Genomic DNA, 20,733 nt, shown 5'->3' on the forward strand with positions numbered 1-20,733 from the left:
TTTGGAATCAGAAAACCTAAATTTAGTGGCTTTGTCATAATGTAAACTACTAAATCTTTTTGGGTCTTGGTTTCCTCGTGTATCAAAATAAGGAGTTGCTATTGGAATATCTCTAAGGTCTATTTCAGCCCTAAATCTTGCCCTCATTCCCGATCATACTGATATATTCCTACTATATTTCTGCTAGCTCATCAGGAGGCGTTGATATATGTTTCCTTATTTCCTCACTTTGTATTTTCTCTTTGATCCAATGAAACTGAACTCCAATGATTAACTCTATAAAAGTCTTGCTAGCAGGCAAAGGCCATTGCTGACCTCACAGCCAAATCCACTGGGTCCTCAGTCCTCATGGTACTTGATCTCGCTGGAGCACTTGACAATAATTTTTTCTTTGATACTTTGCTACCTTGACTTTGCTGACATCACCTCTGTTGGTTCTTCTCCTAACTCTTGACTGTGTTAGTTAGTTCTCTAGCACTAGATCTGCCTTCCTTAGTCAGTTCCTCATATGCTGTTGTTCATGGTTCAGTCCCAAGACTTCTGCTCTTCTTATTTTCTAGGGAAGATCTCATTCATTCCTATACTTACCGCTATAACTTAGAGTTCATGGGTTTAAAATCTCCTACCCAGAGATTTTGCATAGTCAAAAGCCCACTGGACATTCCAATTTCAATTCAACATGATCAGAATTGGGTGTTTCTCTAATCCTTCTCTTTATATCCTATATACAGCAGTCCCCTCTTAACTGAGGTTTTGCTTTCTATTGGTCAGCTATTCATGATCAACCAGGATCCATAGTTATTAAATGGGAAAATACAGAAATAAATAATTTATAAGTTTTAAATGTTGAGCTATTCTGAATAGCGTGATGAAATCTCACGCCACTCTGCTCCATCCCATGTGGGTTATGATCATCCCTTTGTCTCTGTTTATGCTATCCTCTTGCTAGACATTCAGTAGTTGTTTCTGTTATCAGATTGATTATTAGAAAGAGAGAGAGAGGGAAAGTCTCATAACTTTTATGACAGTATCCTATGTAATAAAAGCCTAATATGCTAAGTGTCTGGTTGACCAGTCGGCCATTCAACCAATCAAAGCATAACATGCTAATGATATGCTAAGGCTGCTTAACCGCTAGCTATAATGTGCACTGACCACCAGGGGGCAGACAGTCGATTGGTCAACCAGTTGCTATGACATGCACTGACCACCAGGGGGCAGACACTCTGACCAGCAGGTTAGCTTGCTGCTGGGGTCTGGGCCGATCAGGACTGAGCGAGATGGGCTGGATACACCCTGGAGCCGTCCCATGGTCCCTCCCCGGCTGGCCAACCTCCTGCGTCCCTCCCCTGCCCCAATCGTGCACCAGTGGGGTCCCTCGGCCTGGCCTGTGCCCTCTTGCAATCCGGGACCCCTCAGGGGATGTCAGAGAGCCAGTTTCAGCCCGATGGCAGAACGACTGGTCGCTACAATGTGCACTGACTACCAGGGGGCAGATGCTCAATGCTGGAGCTTCCCCTTGATGGTCAGTGCGCTCCCACAGGGAGAGCGCCACTAAGCCAGAAGCCTGGCTCACGGCTGGCAAGCACAGCGGTGGTGGCGGGGGCCTCTCCTGCCTCCGCAGCAGCACTAAGGATGTCCAACTGACAGCTTAGGCACATTCCCTATAGGGAGCGGGCCTAAGCCATTGGTCAGACATCCCCTGAGGGCACTCGGATTGCAAGAGAGCACAGGCCGCTGGGCTGAGAGACCCCCCACCAAGTGCATGAATTTCATGCACTGGGCCTCTAGTATTGTTATAATTGTCCTATTTTATTATTAGTTATTGTTGTTAATCTCTTACATGTCTAACTTATAAATTAAACTTTATCACAGTTATATATGTATAGATAAAACAGCATATATAGTGTTTAGTACCATCCACTGTTTCAGGCATTCACCGGAGGTCTTGGAATGTACCACCCACAAATAAGGGACCTACTGTATTCTTAATCTTTACTGATTTAGGCATCATTTAGTTAAATAGTCACTTCATCTAATTCAAATAAAAAGGAAATCTACTTTAAGAATACCACAGGCAATCTCAAAGATTTTCAAGCACAGGAAATAAAGTAAAGCCAGGCCCTACAATGACTAAAACTCAAAATTTCAAAGTCAGAAATTGAGACTGCCTTCACCACCTCTTAGGCCTGTTTTATCTTTTACACATCTGCCCCAATCTTCCAATTGGCTTCCTCTTGAGTCCTCTATTTTTTCATTATTTCAGTTTCTTATAATAATTTTCTATTCCCAATTCATCATAACACTTTAGCTCAAGAACCTACTATCAACTGTAATTTCATTTTTCTTAGTTTATTACATTTAACGTTATTCATTTATATTACACGTTTTTATATAAAAGATTTTTGGTGACTTGTTGTAGTCAATTTGCTAATACTTAAGACTCCACTGTCTCACTTGTAAACGGGGATTAAAACACTACCTACTGCATAAATGCTACAAGGATTAACTATGATTATTTTGGTGAAGGACTTAGCACACGGCTTGAATTACAGTAAACTGTCAATGAGTAACACCATCTAATATGCCAAATCAGATTGGTCGGTTGGCAGTAACAGCAGGAGTGCGGTATTGAGACGGCCACGAAGGCTGTGTGAGAAAGAAGGCGAAGTGGGAAAGAACCCAGTGACTGTTCATCCAACATGTAACTGGGCACCACTCTGCTCTGGGAAGAATGAGAAATGATGCCATGATTAACTGCTTATCTGACATGGGTAGAAGCCAGGGTAAGAATGGGGTTGAGACACATACAAAACCTTGCTTTAGAAAATGAATCTCTTCTGTTTACATGCTTCTGCTAGTTTTGTGAGAGTTTCACTATGGAACAAATCTCACCCTGTTCATAAATAAAGGGTAGCATTTATAGTCAATGGTGGCCCCTATCATTTGGCCATCTTATTTTTCACAATATAGAGTGTTTTATAAATATTAACTCAATTTTGGCTGATAAATACAAAAACAATTAAAAATGTTGAGGATACTAATAAGGGTTTGATTTGATCCCAATAGAAATAAAGGCACTTTAAAATATCTCCAAAATAAGAAACAGTAAGCAAATGGCAGCGGTTGAATAGCCCTATGGGATGAGAACAAGAATGATCCTGAAGGTTACCAAGTAAATCATGCAGAATATTGAAAGATGAGCGGGCAAAAGTAGGTTTACATAATACAAATAAATAATACAATTAATTAATAAATAATGATACAAAATAAATTTACATACTCACAACTGGACGTTTACTTTTGCCCACACTGTACTGTGCCTATTAAGCAATAAAAGGCACTTTGAGAAAAACCAGAATATGTAGTTAGGTGATTAGTATCAAAACCAGATACCTATTGTCTGACTGTTAATTTAGGAGCAGGGTAGTAGTTTGAAAACTTAAAGGCCGAGAATGGTGCACAGTATTAAAAATGAGATTTCTGTGGCAGGTCAGAATTTATGGCGCAGAGGTTCAAGGCCTGTGACTTAATGTGAGGCATGTGTGGTCAGATCTGTGGATCCCAAGCTGCTGCTAACGTTAGTGTCAGGTACCTTCTTTTCTCATTTAATCTTAGTATTATCCCTACTTAACAGAGGAGGAAAAAAGTGGAGGCACCAAAATTAAGTAATTTTCCCAAGATCACAAAAAGGTAGTAAGTGTCACAACGGGGACTGGGACCCAGGCAAAGGCTCCAGAGGCTGGACTCTTAACCATGAGGACACACAACCGCCTCCTAGGCAGCCCCTGTGACAGCTGGAACAGTATCTGGGGTAGAAGTATCTTGACTGGAATTCAGGAAAGATAAAAGTGGTCTATTTCAGAAAAAAGATCTATTGCTCCTATACTAACATGGAGAGAAAAGACATAAGCTACATAAGCCAGTCAGAGAAAGATAAGTATCACATGATGTCACTCATATGTGGAATCTAATAAACCAAATAAACTAATGATCAAAAACAGACCCAGAGACATAGAAGCACGAACAGACTGTTGAACCTCAGAGGGAAGGCAGGGGAGGGTGGGGGGGAAGAGAATGACCAATGAACTTGTATGCATATATACATGACCCCTGGACACAGACAATGGGTGGTGAGAGTCTGGAGGCAGGAGTGGACTAGAAGAGGTTAATGGGGGGGGGAAGGAGGGTCTGTGTAATACTTTCAACAATAAAGATTAAAAAAATAACAGAGAAAGAGGGTACACTTAGACTTAAAAAAATCTTTATAAACATTTTCTAGAACCTACCTTTAATAAAACATGTACATATACACATTCATTATATGTAAGATGATCAGAGCATTGGGTAGAACAGTAGCAATAGGGGATACAGTGAAGGCTGAGGGAGATATTTCAAAGGAAAGAGAGAAAAGGGAAAAGAGAAGGCTGAGTGACTGGAAGATGGTTAAGGTTGTACAAAAAGAGTTTAGAAAGCAAGCATGTTGTGTCTGAAGTCTCTGGGCCACTGAGAACACTGGGCAAGTGATCAGTGAGGGTCAGAATCTGCAAGATGATAAAATACAAGAACATTTGTCAGACTGTCACACAGACATAGCTCAGCCCTGCAACCTCAACAGGAAACACAAGAGGCTCATGCTAGGAAGAAACCACTCTGTCTGAAAGTCCTCCAGGCAGCCTGACTGGGTTTGCTGTCCGCACCTAGAGTCTTGATTTCTTTGACCCTTTGCTGTCCAGATTCCTCGAATAGGTTTTCTGATCACCTGGTACCTGAGCTGAGCTTGTCACTGAGGATGAACAGAGTTGGGAGGAGACAGACTGAACATGCCTACTTCCCTTAGAATTACTCCAAGTTTCATTCTCATTTTTTCAAGAAGCTATAAAACTGAACTTCTCCAGGAAATAATTACGAGCACTCTAACAGAACTATTTACTCCTCTAAGAAGGGAAAGATTTAAATGATCACTTAAAAGGTATAATTCAGCCCTACTGATGTGGCTCAGTTGTTGAGCGTCAACCTACGAACCAGGAGGCCATGGTTGGATTCCCGGACAGGCCACATGCCTGGGTTTCGGGCTTGATCCCCAGTAGGGAGCATGCAGGAGGCATCTGATCAATGATTCTCTCTCATCATTGATGCTTCTGTCTCTCCCTCTCCCTTCCTCTCTGAAATCAATAAATATATATGAAAAAACATGATCTCACTCATTTATGGGTAATAAAGACCAGTATAAACTGATGAACAAAAATAGATACAGAGCAGAGCAGCCTCGAACAGACTGTCAAACTACAGCCGGAAGGCTGGGGAGGGTTGGGGGGCGGGAGGTGGGGGTAAGAGATCAACCAAAGGACTTGTATGCATGCATATAAGCATAACCATAAGACAATGGGGGTTAGGGGAGGCCGGGGGATTGTCAAGGGGGGGAAAAAAGGAGACATATGTAATACTCTTTGTAATACTTTAAGCAATAAAAAAAATAACCAAAGTAAAAAAAAAAATAAAGAAAAATAAAAGGTACGAATCAGGGCAAGTATATAAACTTATATGAATCTATCACTCATACTTAGGATTCTCTCTCATTACTCTCGGACCCGTTAGCAAAAACCACACATTTCTACTACAAGCAGGAAATCCTATACCCCGCTGCTTATAATTAAATGCAGATTTAATGATAATAAACTCTACATTAGCAGTTACTTAAGAATAAATGCAGCAATATTTATTCCTATTATTTATTTCTATTATTCTAAGTAATGTTTTTTTTAAGGACCAAAATATTGCACTTGATCATTAGCTCTAATCAAGGCAGGTATTTCCTTGGTTTCTTGAAGGTCACTAAAGAAATAACAATCAAGAACTATATGGTAGTAAAATATTTTAAAAAGTCAGAGGCAAAAGTATGGAAAAATATAGAAGGGAAAATAGAAAAAAACCCCATAGTTTTTCTAGTTCCAATAGGGTCACAGCATAATATGAATAAGATAGAAGAATATTCTTAATGGAACTATCTAACCAGCTTTACCCTAAATTTCCAAGGAGTAAGGATAAATTTGAATTTTGCTAGCAAAGCATAAGATAAGACGAACATAAAGATTCAACCTTTTATACCCTTTTTATAGGGCATAAAAGGACAATGTTTTTCATTTGAAAGGGCATAATAACTATTAATATGATACCTACATTTTCCAATTTTAAGCACTACAAAAGACTAAAATGCTAAGCAAGCTAATATTTCTATTTCTGGAATGGTAAAAATTATTAATTTTTGAAGTTTACTATGATTCTTGCTGGAAACATAGAAGAGGTAAGGCAGAAATCAGCTCCTGAACAAAGACAGATGGCCTCAGGGCTCACAATTTTTTAAGCCACCTCTATCAGCTTTGACATAATTTTTAGTATAGTCACATCTTCTTCCCAAAGTGTTCCAATCTTAGTGTCCTCCATCAGGAATAAACACTACTCAGAAATAAACACTACTCAGAATATGTTTAAGGGAGGTGTAAAGAACTATCATCTACTTTATGAATACTATATTTCTATTACTGCAGTTTAAGATCAAATCACCCCTAACTTCTATTGGGCTATTAGGCAACTAAAATCCAAAGTCCAGTTTGCTTACCTGCTAAGTGCCTGGTTTTTGCACAACAGTGTCACAGTACATCCAATTCAAATTCATGCCTTAACCAAATTACCAGTAATTGAAATGCTACCACACTCAATAAATATTCTTAAAGTGAGAAAGGATTATTCTCAAAGTTACAGAGTGGAAAAGAAAATGTAAAATGTTTAAATACAGTTCGTTTTTTATACGTCCACTGGATCTGGCCCATTCACTCCGGCAGATGAACTTCACTTTACCAGCTAAGCATCACACACTCTGTCACATTATGACCTGCTCTGTCTATGATCCCAGGACTCACATTTACTGTTCTAATGTTGAGTTCATTTACTGTTTATTATAATAATACAATATAAAATTATAATGCATAATAACTTTGCTATAAATATATAATTGCTCAATAAATATTTGATAATACATTAAATGTTATCTATAATAATAAAAGCATAATATGCTAATTAGACTGGACAGCTGAACGACCTTCTGGATGAAGCCGGGGCTGTGAGGGCCGAGCCCCTTGCATGAATTTTGTGCATTGGGCCTCTAGTACTAGTAATTATATAATACAGAAATATACTAAAACATACTGAATAAAACATAAGTAAGATTTAATTACATAGTATATAATATTACATATAAAAGTATAATATATAAAACTTACAATACAACCATTACTTTTCTTTCTGAAACTTAAAGGGAGCACTCTACTCTAAAAGCTTAAGTGTCTCATAAATAAACTTTCTGAGGGCAGCTAATGCCTTTACAATTAGTAGTATCCTAAACTAATGTGTGTGATCTTTTAAAAAAGGTACTGTTTATATTCTCTACTCACTTTCTTCATTGAGTTTATATGTTCTACTTCTATATTCTAAAATCCTAAAAACCTTCACAGATTCATTATCACTCAAAATACAATAAGCTTTCTTTCCCGTCTTCATTGAAACACGGACAAAAGACACTCTGTATGATATTGGTCCAAAGAACTGATGAGGAAGATGGCGCCAAAAGCTAAGAATGAAGCCTCTGCCCCATCCAAAGCCGAAACCAAAGCCAAAGCTTTGAAGGCGAAGAAAGCAGTGTTAAAAGGCATCCACAGCCACACACAAAACATCCGCACATCACCCACCTTCTGACTGCCAAAGACACTGAGGCTCCGAAGGCCGCCTACATATCCTCGGGAGCGCGCACCCAGGAGAAACAAGCTTGACCACTATGCCGTCGTCAAATGCCCCCTGACTACCGAGTCAGCCATGGAGGAGATAGAAGACAGCAATACACTTGTGTGCATTGTGGATGTCAAGGCCAACAGGCACCAGATCAAACAGGCGGCAAAGAAGCTCTATGACACTGACATGGCCAAGGTCAACACCCTGATCACCCTGGTGGGGAGAAGAAGGCATATGTTCGACTGGCTCCTGATTATGATGCTTTCTTTAATATATTTTTATTGATTTCAGAGAGGAAGAGGGTGGGTGAGAGAGAGAGAGAAACATCAATGATGAGAGTCACTGATCAGGGTGTCCACCGTGGCCACATCATTGGTTGGCTGCCTCCTGCACACCCCCAACTGGGGACTGAGTCCACAACCTGGGCATGCGCCCTGACCAGAAATCAAACTGACCTCCTGGTTCATAGGTTGATGCTCAACCACTGAGCCATGCTAGCTGGGCCAGTCTATGGTATTTTGTTATGGAAGCCCAAAAGGACTAATAATAGTTCTCAATATTTTTAAAAGCATAAAAGGGATTCTGAAACCAAACATTTTGAAAATCACTGAATTAGACAATAACCACTTGGTTGTGTGAATTAAAATGTTGGTAAACAAACTTCTTGTTTCACAGGTACAACTTGGAAAAATAATCACAATTCTCATTAGCTATTTGAAATAGAAAGGGAACAAAATTAAAGTCATCTTTAAAATAACCTTATTTTTACTTGATGTATATAATTATATACCATTTGACAGCATATGAAAATGGTGAAACAAACTAAAAGAATACAGGTTACTAAGGCACTTGCTTTGCTTTTCATTATCAGAAAACCAAGCTTGTTGATGTGTTTAGCTAGTGCATACTAACTCTTAGAGTATTTGCTAAATCTATTAACTATCTGAATATAAAATCAGATATAAAAGAAGAAACTTTCAGCTTTGCTTCATATGAGAAAAAACAATCAAACAAATAACAAGATGACAGGAAGAAATCAGATTGATAAATATACCAAGTTCAATTTTTTAAACTACAAAATTTATAAAAACTATAGGGAAATAATAAAATAACAGTGAGAAACTATTTTAATATATGCAAAATAAAAGATTTTGCTCTCCTAGTAATTGCAGTTGATAGCAAAAATGGTAACAAAACTGTGGAAGTCACTAAGAATGAAAATTTTAATAGTTATGGGCCTTTAAGAATTATTAAGTTATAAAAGCTTAGATGAGTGGGAAGATGTATTTACCTCAATGAATTTCTGAATTTCATGGACACAAATATGTTGGAGTTGCTTTTTAATAGCATATAAATTGTGCCTTTTTAATGGCATATAAATTGTGCACTCAAATACAACGGTTTTATGTATAGTCGTAGTCTAATCTAAAAATCAAGCAAAGTGCTTCATTTCTAAGGCTTAATGCTACATTCAAAATTACATTTTAATAAATTTCATTCCATATAACTTTGTATGTAAAGAAAATACTAATTCATTTTGAGCTAACTTCTCTTGGCTCAATGTTTTTATGAAAAATAATTATACAGTCCATTTGGAAAAATATAATCAACCCATGGGCATGCAGATATCAATTTTATCTTATGAGAATTTCTCCGTGTTCCAGTTACTTCATTCCTTATTACATGCTGCAAAAAGCAGTAATAATTTTTATAGCCAAATATCACTTCATAAGATACCAGGTGGCTTTCAATATTTACCACATAAGTCATGCATGAAATTTAAACATTACAAAAAATGACTTACCAGTTGACACTCCTGAAATATGCACATTTTCAGAATGTTCTGCAAGAGCACCATTTCCTAAAATTAAACATAATGGATAAACTAATTTCCAAGATAAAATTTATAAAAAATTTTCAGATTCTCCCTTTAAAAGAAAACAACTACATAGAGCTACGTGTAATATTCAGCAACTAAATTAAAGCCTCCTATATATTCTTCAAAACTATACGAAACCCAACAATTCAATGGTAGTAGGAAAAACACAATATTTTTGAATTCACAAAAATGCAATGTAATATATAAAGGTCAAATATACAGATCTGAGTAAAACCAGAAAGAATTTCCTATAAAGTTAATAGTCAAAAGAGAATATCATATCACTACTAGAAAAGAGAGAATCATGTACTTGAAAAAACATATATATCTTTATTGATTATAGAGAAGAAAGGAGAGGGAGAGAGAAACATCAATGATGAGAGAGAATCATTGATCGGCTGCCTCCTGCACACCCGCTCCTGGGGATTGAGCCAGCAATCTAGCACGTGCCCTGACCTGGAATTGAACCTTGACCTTCCAGTTCATAGGCTGACATTCAACCACTGAGCCACGCAGGTCGGGCGAGAATCATGTGCCTTTAAAAATCGTATCTCCTAAGAGCATGCTCAATCCGTCAACAGTGTGGCCATTGCTAGGGTCACACATGTTGGCACATTAAAAAAAAATGCCTTGCATTATCTCTTTTAACCTTACATCAACAACTCTAGTAGTCTTAAGACCATTAGGGACAAAATTATATCTTTTTTTTTGGTATCTCCTAATTTTCTATACATCCTATCACAAAGTTGGGGACATGGAACCATTAAAATATACTTCTAGTGACCAGATATATGACCAGAGAACAGGACATTTTGAAGGGTAACTATTCCATTGCTAGGGATGATTGTTCAAGTTTATTAGAGATTCTATTATGGGAGCCAAGGACACAGTAGGTCTACAATCACTCTGGATCCTGGAGTCCTTTATTAGCCCTTCTCTCTGTTCCCTTCAGACCTTTCCTTTCTTCTTGTTCCTTTGTCTCCTCCTGATGATATATTCAGGTCTTTCTCTTTCATAAAAGAAAACTTCTTTCTTGCCAGTGCACCTACCTGTTTCTGCTTTCCTATCTTGGTCTTTCCCTCCTAAGTTAAACTTTTTGAAAGAATCTATACTCACTAATGGAGCTCCCTTACATATCATTTACTCGTGAACCTGCCTTAGATTTTAAACATGACCTTTTCTCAGCCTGGTACAGCCCAGTGCACTGCCACTTACCTGCTTAACTCCTTCAATTCAGTTCAGGAAATAGAACTCCATCCATCTCAGGATGAATTAGGAGTCCTCCTTAACGCTCCCACCGTACATCAAATTAGTACTGACTCATGAGCATACTACTACCACAGCCCTATCATCCTGTCTGGGTTGTTAATTTACCCATCTTCTACACCAAATTTTGAGTGTCTTTACAGCAAAAAACGTCTCTTTCCCTTTGCTTCTTTTCTCCTCTTCTTCACTCTCTACTTGCCTCCCTATTTCCCAGATTCTGACACAGAGTGCGATCTCAGGAAATGTTTGTTGATTTAATGAGTCAAAATTACCAGATCTTGAAATTAAGCACAAAACATCCTTTGTGTAATTAACAATTTGATTTCAGGTTATAGTTTGCTTAGAGGATTAAAAAAAAAAAGGAAACAAAAGAGTAGAGAAATACAAAGAGGAAGACAGGCATTCTTTCATTAGTGAACTAAGTTAGAAAACTACAAAGGAAAGAGATTTCAGATCCAGTTGTTCGCTTAGATTACAGGTTTAGAGAGATGCTTCTTTGCACTATCCTTTAAATGTAAAATGTTTGGTAAATGACTATTCAGATCTCTGGAGAAGCTTCAATTTTTAGATTGAAAGGGACTCAACTCTGAATTAGCTTCAGCTACTTGCTGGGGGTGGGGGAGAGGGAGCACGTGGGGAGAACCAAGCCAAAGGCATGATGCTTTTCTGCATCATTTTTGATCTTCAATGACTCCTAGGTTCTTAATGGCTTTAATAAATCTATTTAAAGAATTGTTTTTTTTCTATGAGCAAATGGCTAGCTTTTCATTTACCTCTAATGAAGTTCATCTCACAATTTTTCACTTTCACATAATCTTTAAAATAGTACCCTGTAGTTTATCCCATCAACTTGACATTTTCCTATTAAAATATCACATATGAAGTTGAGGATTATCCTTTTATCATATAACTTTAAAAAGTACCAATCTATAATAATAAAAGCATAATATGCTAATTAGACCAGACAGCTGAACGACCTTTCGGATGTCATTCCAGACAAAGCTGCAGTGGTGGGGCCAAGGCAGAGGCGGTCCAGTGCAATCAGGCAGGCAGGTGAGTGGTTAGGGGCGATCAGGCAGGTAGTCAGACATCCCCCCAGGGGTCTTGGATTGCGAGAAGAGAGGGTGCAGGCCGGGCTGAGGGAACCCCCCCCCCCTCGTGCCTGAATTTTATGCACCAGGCCTCTAGTGTAAATATATTTATCCCTACTATATAGGTGTGCTTCCCCAAGTGAATGCAGACAAACATAGATAGACATTCTCTTACCTAACTACAATGATATTACTTCAATGAAATTAATTATAATTTTTATATCATTTAATATAGCCAAGCCATCGTCAAATTTCCCTGGGTAGCTCATAAATGTCTTTTTACAGTTGGTTTATTTGAAGCAGGACCTAAAGGAAATCTTAATGTTTCATTTGGTTAGTGTGTTTAAATCTCTCAACCTATCGTAATACTCCCTTATTTTTCATACTGCAGACTTGTTACAGAAACCAGATCCGTTTTCCTGTAAGAGGCCCACATTTAGTGGTGTCACTAAACTTTGTTCATCTAACTCTAGAGTCATCAAACTTTTTCTTAAAAAGGCCAGATAGTAAGTATTTTAGACTTTGTGGGCCATATGATCTCTGTTGCAACTACCCAACTCTGCCACTGTTGCATCAAAGCAGCATAGATAATACCTGAATGCATCAGAGTAGTGTGTTTCAATAAAACATTATGAAAAGAAAACAAAACAAAAAACAGGCAGTGGGCTGGATTTGGCTCAAAGGCATATAATTTGCCAACCCTTGGGTAGAATCTGATTTGACATGGGTTCAACATTTTTGGCTGGAAAACTTCAGAGCTGATGTTTTATGTTTCATGTATATTACAGGAGGCGGCACAAACTTTCTGCCTGCCCTACTTTTCATAAGACTGAGGTTAATCAATAGGTCCAAGTTGGGCAGCCTGATCCCTCCATTTTAAAGTTCCCACATGACCATTTTTATAATAGTAGTTTCATCAGAGGAAACTGATAATCATGGCCTGAATAAATTATTTCATTATGGCAACATTTTCTAACCCTGCCAATTTTTATGCTTCCACTAACTGAAATTCCACAAAGAACTTTCCCCTCAACAAATGTTACCTGCTTACCCTTAAACACAGTTCATACAGAAAAGGGAGGATGAATGCAATTTGCTAGTATTTTATTTAGGATTTTTGCATCTGTGTTCACCAGATATATTGTCTATAGTTTTTTTTGTGTGTGTCATCCTTGCCAGGTTTTGTTGGCCTTGTAGAATGTGTTAGGAAGTATTGCCTCTTCTTCAATATTTTGGAAGAATTTGAGAAGGATAGGTATCAAGTCTTTTTTGAATGTTTGGTAGAATTCACTAATGAAGCCATCTGGTCCTGGACTTTTTATTTTTTGGGAGGCTTTTTCAATTTCCTCACTGTTCATTAGTCTATTTAGATTTTCCAATTCTTCATGATTCAGTCTGTAAATGTTAAATATATCTGTAAACCTACCTATTTCTTCTAGGTTATTGAGTTTGGTGGCATATAGTCTTTCATAGTATTCTAGTATGATCCTTTCTAAATCTGTGATGCCTTTGGTAACTTTTCCTCTTTCATTATTGATTTTGTTTATGAGCCTTTTCTCCTTTTCCTTAGTGAGTCTAGCCAGGGGTTTGTCAATTTTATTCATCTTTCCAAAGAACCAGCTCTTTGTATAATCTTTTTACTCTCTATTTAATTCTGCTCTAATTTTTATTATTTCCTTTCTTCTGCTGACTTCGGGTTGCTTTTGTTCTTTTTCTAGTTCTTTAAGATGTGATGTTAGATTGTTTATTTGGAGTTAGCTTATTTTTTGAGATAGGCACGCAATGATATACACTTCCCTCTTATTACTGCTTTTGCTGCATCCCAGAAGTTTTGATATGTCATATTATTGCTCTCATTTGCCTTTCTATATCTTTTTATCTCACCTTTTATTTCTTCTTTGACCCAGTTATTTTTTAGTAGTATATTGTTTAATCTCCACATGTTTGTGTGTTTCTTTACTTTCTTTTTGCAGTTGATTTCTAATTTCAAAGCATTGTGGTGAAAGAATATGCTTGGTATAACTTCAATCTTCTTGAATTTGCTGAGGCTACTTTTGTAATCCAACATATGGTATATCCTTGAGAATGTTTCATGTGCACTGGAGAAGAATGTATACTCTGATGTTCTGGGATGAAAGACTTCGTAAATATCAATTATATCCATTTGGTCTAATGTATCATTTCAGGCTGACATTTCTTTATTTATTTTCTTTTTGGATGATCTAGCTAGAGCTGCCAATGGAGTATTAAGGTTCCCAAATACGACTATTGTTTTTGTCTGTTTCTCCCTTTAGTTCTGCTAGTAGTTGCTTTATGTATTTGGTGCTCTCTGACTGAGTGCATATATATTAAGAAGTGCTATGTTCATCTTTGTCTCTCGTTACCTTTGTTATCTTGAAATCCATTTTTCCATATATAAGTATGGCTACACCTGCTTTTCTGTGGGTGCCATTTGCTTGGAAAATCATTTTCCACCCTTTCACTTTGAGTCTAACTTAGTCTTCGCAGTTTAGATGTGTCTCTTGAAGGTAGGCTATGGTTAGGTTTTGTTTTTTGATCCAGTTTGCTACCCTGTGCCTCTTTATTGGTGAATTCAGTCCATATACATTCAGGGTAATTACTGATGTATGAGGATTTCCTATAGCCATTTGAACTTTTGTTTTCTAGTAGCTCTGTGCCTCCACTGGTTATTTTCCTTTGTGTTTTTGTCTGTTGTTTTTGTGTGGTGGTATTCCATACTTCCTTCCTGTTTTCTCTTCTTTTAAGCCATGTGTCTCAGTTTTGGGTTTGTGTGTGTGTGTGGTTACCTTTAAGTTTAAGAAAAATAAAGTTTCATATATACTAGTACAATAATCCTTTTTCATTTGGATGTATCTGATCCCCATCCTCCTTTGCAAATTCAGACCTTTATCTTCTCCCCTTTCATGCTTTTATTGTCACAAATTATCCCTGTTTATTTGTAAAGTTACTGTAGATCTTGCTCATAGTTTTGTGACCTTTTGTTTCAGGTAAATAACTCCCTTGAGTATTTCCTGCAGTGGAGACCTTCTGGTGATAAATTCCCTTAGCTTCTGTATGTCAGGAAAAATTTTGATTCCTCCTTCATATCTTAAGGACAACTTTGCTAGATATAGTATTCCTGGTTGGTAATTTCTCTCTTTCAGTAATTTGAATATTTGGTTCCATTCTCTTCTGGCTTGTAGCATTTCTGCTAGAAAGTCCAATGATAACTTAATGGACTTCCCTTTATAAGTTACTTTCTTCTTTTTTCCTGGCTGCCTTGAGAATTATTTTTTGTCATTAATTTTTGACAGTTTTAATACAATTTGTCTTGGAAAAGGCCCTTTTGGATTGATGTGATTAGGTGCTCTGTTTCTTGGATCCAAGAATCTAATTCTTTGCATAGGTTTGGAAAGATCGCATCAATTATTTGTTTGAATAGCCTCTCCATTCCCTTCTCCCTCTTTTCCTCTTCTGGTATGCCTATTATTCTTATATGGCTCTTTTTGATGGAATCAGATAGTTCTAGTAGAATTCTTTTTTTTTTTTTTAATGCTCAAATCTCTCTTCTTCCCTCTGTGTCATTTCTATCTTTGATATCACTAATTCTTTCCTCCATCTGGTTGGCTCTATTTCCTATACTCTTACTCATCTTTAATTATTTTTATTGTGTTCTATAGCTCTAGAATTTGTTTGGTTCTCTTTTAAAGTTTCAATCTCTTTGGTAAAGTACTTGTTTTGTCTGTCGATTTCTTTTCTGAGATCATTAAATTGCCTGGCTGCATTCTCTTGCATCTTGTTGATTTTTTTCATAACTGTAATCTTGAATTCTCTGTCATTTATATCACATATTCCATGTCTTTAAGTTTGTTTTCTGGGGGTTTTTCATTTTCTATTTGAGCTGCCTGACTACCTTGGTTATTCCTGGTTATTTGATGGATTCCTTCTCTGTCTAGGCATCTATGAGTGGTACCTCTCTAGCAGATTACTATGAAGAGGCCTTTCTATTATTTTCCAGTAGGTGGCACTAAATCATAAGTTTTTAGCTGTCTTGCACTTCTCTGGCTTTTCAGGTCTCGGTGGGGTAGTACTGCCTGGATAGATGGTTTCCCCTACTGTGCTCTGCACCCCCCCCCCCCCCCGCTGTCTCGGGGAGCCATCCCACAGAGGAATTAGGTGTGCAATGGACTCCAAATCTGTGGAATCCCAGTGCTGTCCTCCACAGCCAGATGCTGCTGTCATTATAACAATGTGTGTGGGTGTGGGGAACCTGGCCAACTTCTTTGCTGTTTTGCCTGTCAAGTTATGGTGACCTTGGACTTCTGCGGGGTCTTCGCAGTGTTCAGAACTAGTCACAGAGTGCACCCTCTGCTCAGGGAAAAAAATGATTCTGTAGTACTAGTTCTCGAGTTTGCAGATAATGTGCTACACAACATGACACCAAAGACAAAGCAAGCCTCCACGACTTTGTTTCTGAGTCAGGAATGCTGACTGCCAGACAACCACAGCAGCATGTCTGACCTGTGTCCCTGCCCAGGTCACTAGGCTCACCCACAGCTCATACTGCTCACTCCTGCAGGAATGCCTACTGAATCTCTCTCCTGGCTGAAGTGAGTGCCAACCACAACCTGATTCCTCCCCTCTCTGGGTTGAGCCCTTCTATGAATGCCCAGCTGTAGGGCTGTGTCTCTGGCTCATCTCAGCTTTTCTCCCTTCTTGCCTCCCCAGTTCACTTCTACTTGCCCGCCTTAAGGTGTTTCAATGTGCAGGTCTTTCAGGAATATTGTGCATTGAGCAGGGAATTCTTTGTTGAGTTATAAGTGTTCAAAATGTTGAAACTTCAAGGGGAGAGACCAAAGGGATCTCTCATGCCACCATTCCTCTAATGCCTCTACTTTTATTACTTAATCAAAAGGAAAATAATAAAAATTAAGATAAAAATAAAACATGTCACAGTATTTATAAATGTGAACATAACTAAAAAATCTAATGTTCAATATTAAAGAAACAGTTTATGAAGAGAAAGTGATAGGAAAAAGTGCCACAGATATATGTCAAGTAATAGCAATAAACCTATCAGCCAAAAATGACCATTTCTAGTAGTCAAGTAAGAATGCTCATTTCATTACCTTCTAAACACATTTTTACTATGTCTTTATTGAAAATTATGAACACTTAATAGAACAGTTTGATTTTTACATATTTACTAAATTAGTATGTGGTATGTATTTGCATTTCTTTAAGTTAATTTTTGTTTCTAATTTTATTAGTCATCCAATTACTGTTCCTATAATTATCTTTTGTTCATCTACTAAGGAAGGAAATTAACATTTTATGTAGAAAGTATTCGCATAAATTATTTAATAGCCTCACAAAAAACCCTGAAGGTAGGTAGCAGAAAACCCAATAATCTAGCATCTTGCTATTTAGAAATCTCAAATAGGAAATCAAAATTAATTCAAAAAATTAATGAGCTGGTATCTATGGCTCATCTATCAGTACCAGAAGCAGATGAGTTCTAGTTATGAATTTAAAAGAGCAAATGTGCCCTAGCCGGTTTGGCTCAGTGGATAGAGTGTCAGCCTGCGGACTAAGGGGTCCCAGGTTTGATTCTGGTCAAGGGCACATGTTCCGGCTGTGGGTTCGATCCCCAGTGGGGGGCATGCAGGAGGCAGCCAATCAATGATTCTCTGTCATCACTGATGTTTCTCTCTCTCTCCCCCTCTCCCTTTCTCTCTGAAATCAATAAAAATATACATTTTTAAAAAGAGCAAATCTATCAGAAATTAATCAGTTTGCAAAGAAACTACATTGAATTTAGGAATATCTGTAAATAAAACTAAAAAAAGCAACATACTGTTATGGTTAAGAGAAGAGACCAGAACCACCCTTTCTGGGTTCAAATCCTAGCTCTTCTGATTACTAATTATATAGCCTTAGCTAAGCTACTTAACTTCTCTGGTTTCTTATCTGCAAAGTGAACATACTAACAGTATCTAGGCTGCCAGGGTTGGTAAGAGTGTACACAAACATACAGTGATTAGAACACTGTCTAGCATACAGAAACTATGTGTTTACTACTGTTACAAAAATGAGTTTATAAAAGTCCCTCCTTGCCTCTGCTACTTCACATAGCATAACTTGCCATTCAAATACAGTTAAACCTAGTTTCTCCAACTTCTCCCATCTTGAACAATTTGATTCTTGACCAAGTTGTTCACAGAAAAAATGTTTTGGTTGTTGTTGAAGCCAACTTCGGTTTAAAGGACAACTCTTTCAAGCTGATACCTCAGCCTGACAAAAATTGTCTCTCAGACCACAAACAAAGGAGAGAATGTTTTTGTTGTTGGGGAAGTCACCAATTAGCACAATTTTAAAGCACAAAGAGGCCATCAAGTGTGCTAATGCTGCTACAGGTGTGAGAGAAACAATGATCCCAGCAGCTGACAAGGTGGGGAAACTGCTGCTGACTGGTACAAAGGCAAAGCACTTACCCAGGCAGTAATGCGGGACAATCAAAGAAGCTGCATGCTGACCTGGGAGACACCCTGGAAGGAGTGCTGAAAGGGATCCCTTAAGGCTAGCAGGGGGGTGGTTAGATAACTTCAGAAGTGTTTATTTATAGATTAAACTGTACATTAGACATGTACTGTATACAAGAAGTTAAAACAGGGAATCACTTGGGGCTCTGGAATGAATTAATTCAATTTACATTATTTCTAATGGGCAAAATGATTCAATTTTCAAACAAATTGCTTCTTGAACAGCTTTCCGTAACGAGTTAAGTTCGAGAACTGAAGTTCCACTGTGCTGTACTGTACTGTACTGTATTTCAAAATATTTATGTTTTAGCCCTAGCCAGGTGGTTCAGTTGGAGCATCGTCCCATATATTTTTAAAAAATGTATTCCTATACTCTAGCAATGAAAAATACAAAAATTAAAAAAAAAATTACAATAGCACACACAAAAAAGTTTATCAAAGGAAATACTCTGAAACTACAAAACATTGTTGAAAGAAATTAAAGAAGGCCAACATACCTGGAAAGACATCGCATGTTCATGGATCAGAAGTATCTAAATTGGTAATATAGCAATACTCCCCAAATTGATCAACAGACTCAATTTAATACCTCACAAAATCCAAGCTGCCTCCTCCCATCACCCCAAATTGAGAAACTAATCCTAAAATTCACACAGAAATTCAAGGAATCCAGAATAGTAAAACAATCTTCATAAAAAATAAATTTGGAGGATTCACATTCCTGATTCCAAAACCTACTGTAAAGCTACAGTAATGAAGGCAGTGTGATAACTGGCATAAGGACAGACAGATAGGCATATAGAATAGAGCTGTCAATCAAGAAATAAGCTCTTACAGTTACAGTCCACTGATTTTCAACAAGAGTGCCAGGATAATTCTATGGGGAAAGAATAATATTTTCATCAAATTGGGATGAGGCAACTGGTTATCCACATGCAAAAAAAATAAATTTTGATCCCCTACCTCACACTTTATATAACAATTAACTCAAAATGGACCAGGCATCTAAATATAAATACTTAAAACTATAAAACTCTTAGAATAAACATAAGAATTAATCTTCATGACTTTGGATTAGGAAATGGATGTTTGGATATGACACCAAAGCACAAGGAACAAAAGAAAAAACAGGTAAATTGAACCGTCTCAAATCAAAGAAACACGTGTGCTTCAAAGGTCACCAGCAAGAAAGTGAAAAGTCAAACCACAGAATGGGAGAAAATATTTGTGAATCACATATCTGATAAGAGGTTAATATCCACAGTACACAAAGAACTCTTACAGCTCAACAACACAAAGACAAATAATCCAACAAATTAGAACTGAGCAAAGACTTTGAATAGACATTTCCAAAAACACAGACAAATGGCCAAAAACACATGAAAAGAAGAGCATTAAGGAAATGAAAATCAAAACTACAATGTGATATCACTTCACATGTGCTACATGCATGAACCATGATAACACTGTGCTAGGTTAAGGAAGCCAGACACAATAGATCACATATAGTACGATTTCCATTTATATAAAATGTCCAAAATAGACAAATCCATAATGAAATGAAGTTCCTCAGTGGTTGCCAGGGACTAGGGGAAAGGGAAAAGAGATAGTGATTGTTAATAGGTACAGGGTTTCCTTTTGGGTTGAAAGAGTCTGTAATTAGATAGTGGTGATATTTGGAAAGCCCTCTGAGCATACTAAAACAACTGAAATATATACTTAAAAAGATTGAACTTTATTGTATAAAAGTGTTAAAATTTTAAAAGCGTAATAAATACACTATGACCAAGTGGTTTATCCCCCAAATAAAAGGCTAAACATTAAAAAAAATCAATGTAATTCACTATACTAACAATAAAAAGAAAAATCGCATAATGACAAAGATGAAGAAAAGCATTTTTCAAAATACAACATTCATTCATGATAAACTCTCAGCACATTAGGAATAGAGAGGAAGTGTATGCCTTACTCATTGACATTAACCTTAGGTTAGTGCTTCTCAACCTTCTGGCCCTTTAAATACAGTTCCTCAAGTTGTGACCCAACCATAAAATTATTTTCGTTGCTACTTCGTAACTGTAATGTTGCTACTGTGATGAATCATAATGTAAATATCTGATATGCAGGGTGGTCTTAGGCGACCCCTGTGAAAGGGTTGTTCGACTACCAA

The 20,733-nt window shown here is 37.4% G+C and overlaps 1 protein-coding gene and 1 pseudogene across 2 annotated transcripts in view; one reads left to right on the forward strand and one right to left on the reverse strand.

The window, feature by feature from the left end:
• Positions 1-20,733, reverse strand: part of LRP12 (LDL receptor related protein 12) — a 55,808-nt gene that overhangs the window by 16,270 nt on the left and 18,805 nt on the right. Inside the window, exon 2 of the mRNA XM_081111762.1 lies at positions 9,590-9,646. Coding sequence (XP_080967888.1) covers positions 9,590-9,646 — 57 coding nt within the window. The remainder of the gene's footprint in view (positions 1-9,589; positions 9,647-20,733) is intronic.
• Positions 7,615-8,686, forward strand: LOC308533213 (large ribosomal subunit protein uL23-like; annotated as a pseudogene). The gene is made up of 2 exons: positions 7,615-8,087; positions 8,657-8,686. The product of its transcript is annotated as a large ribosomal subunit protein uL23-like (transcript).

This window comes from Myotis nattereri (genome assembly GCF_964212035.1).
Source record: "Myotis nattereri genome assembly, chromosome: 17".
NCBI lineage: Eukaryota > Metazoa > Chordata > Mammalia > Chiroptera > Vespertilionidae > Myotis > Myotis nattereri.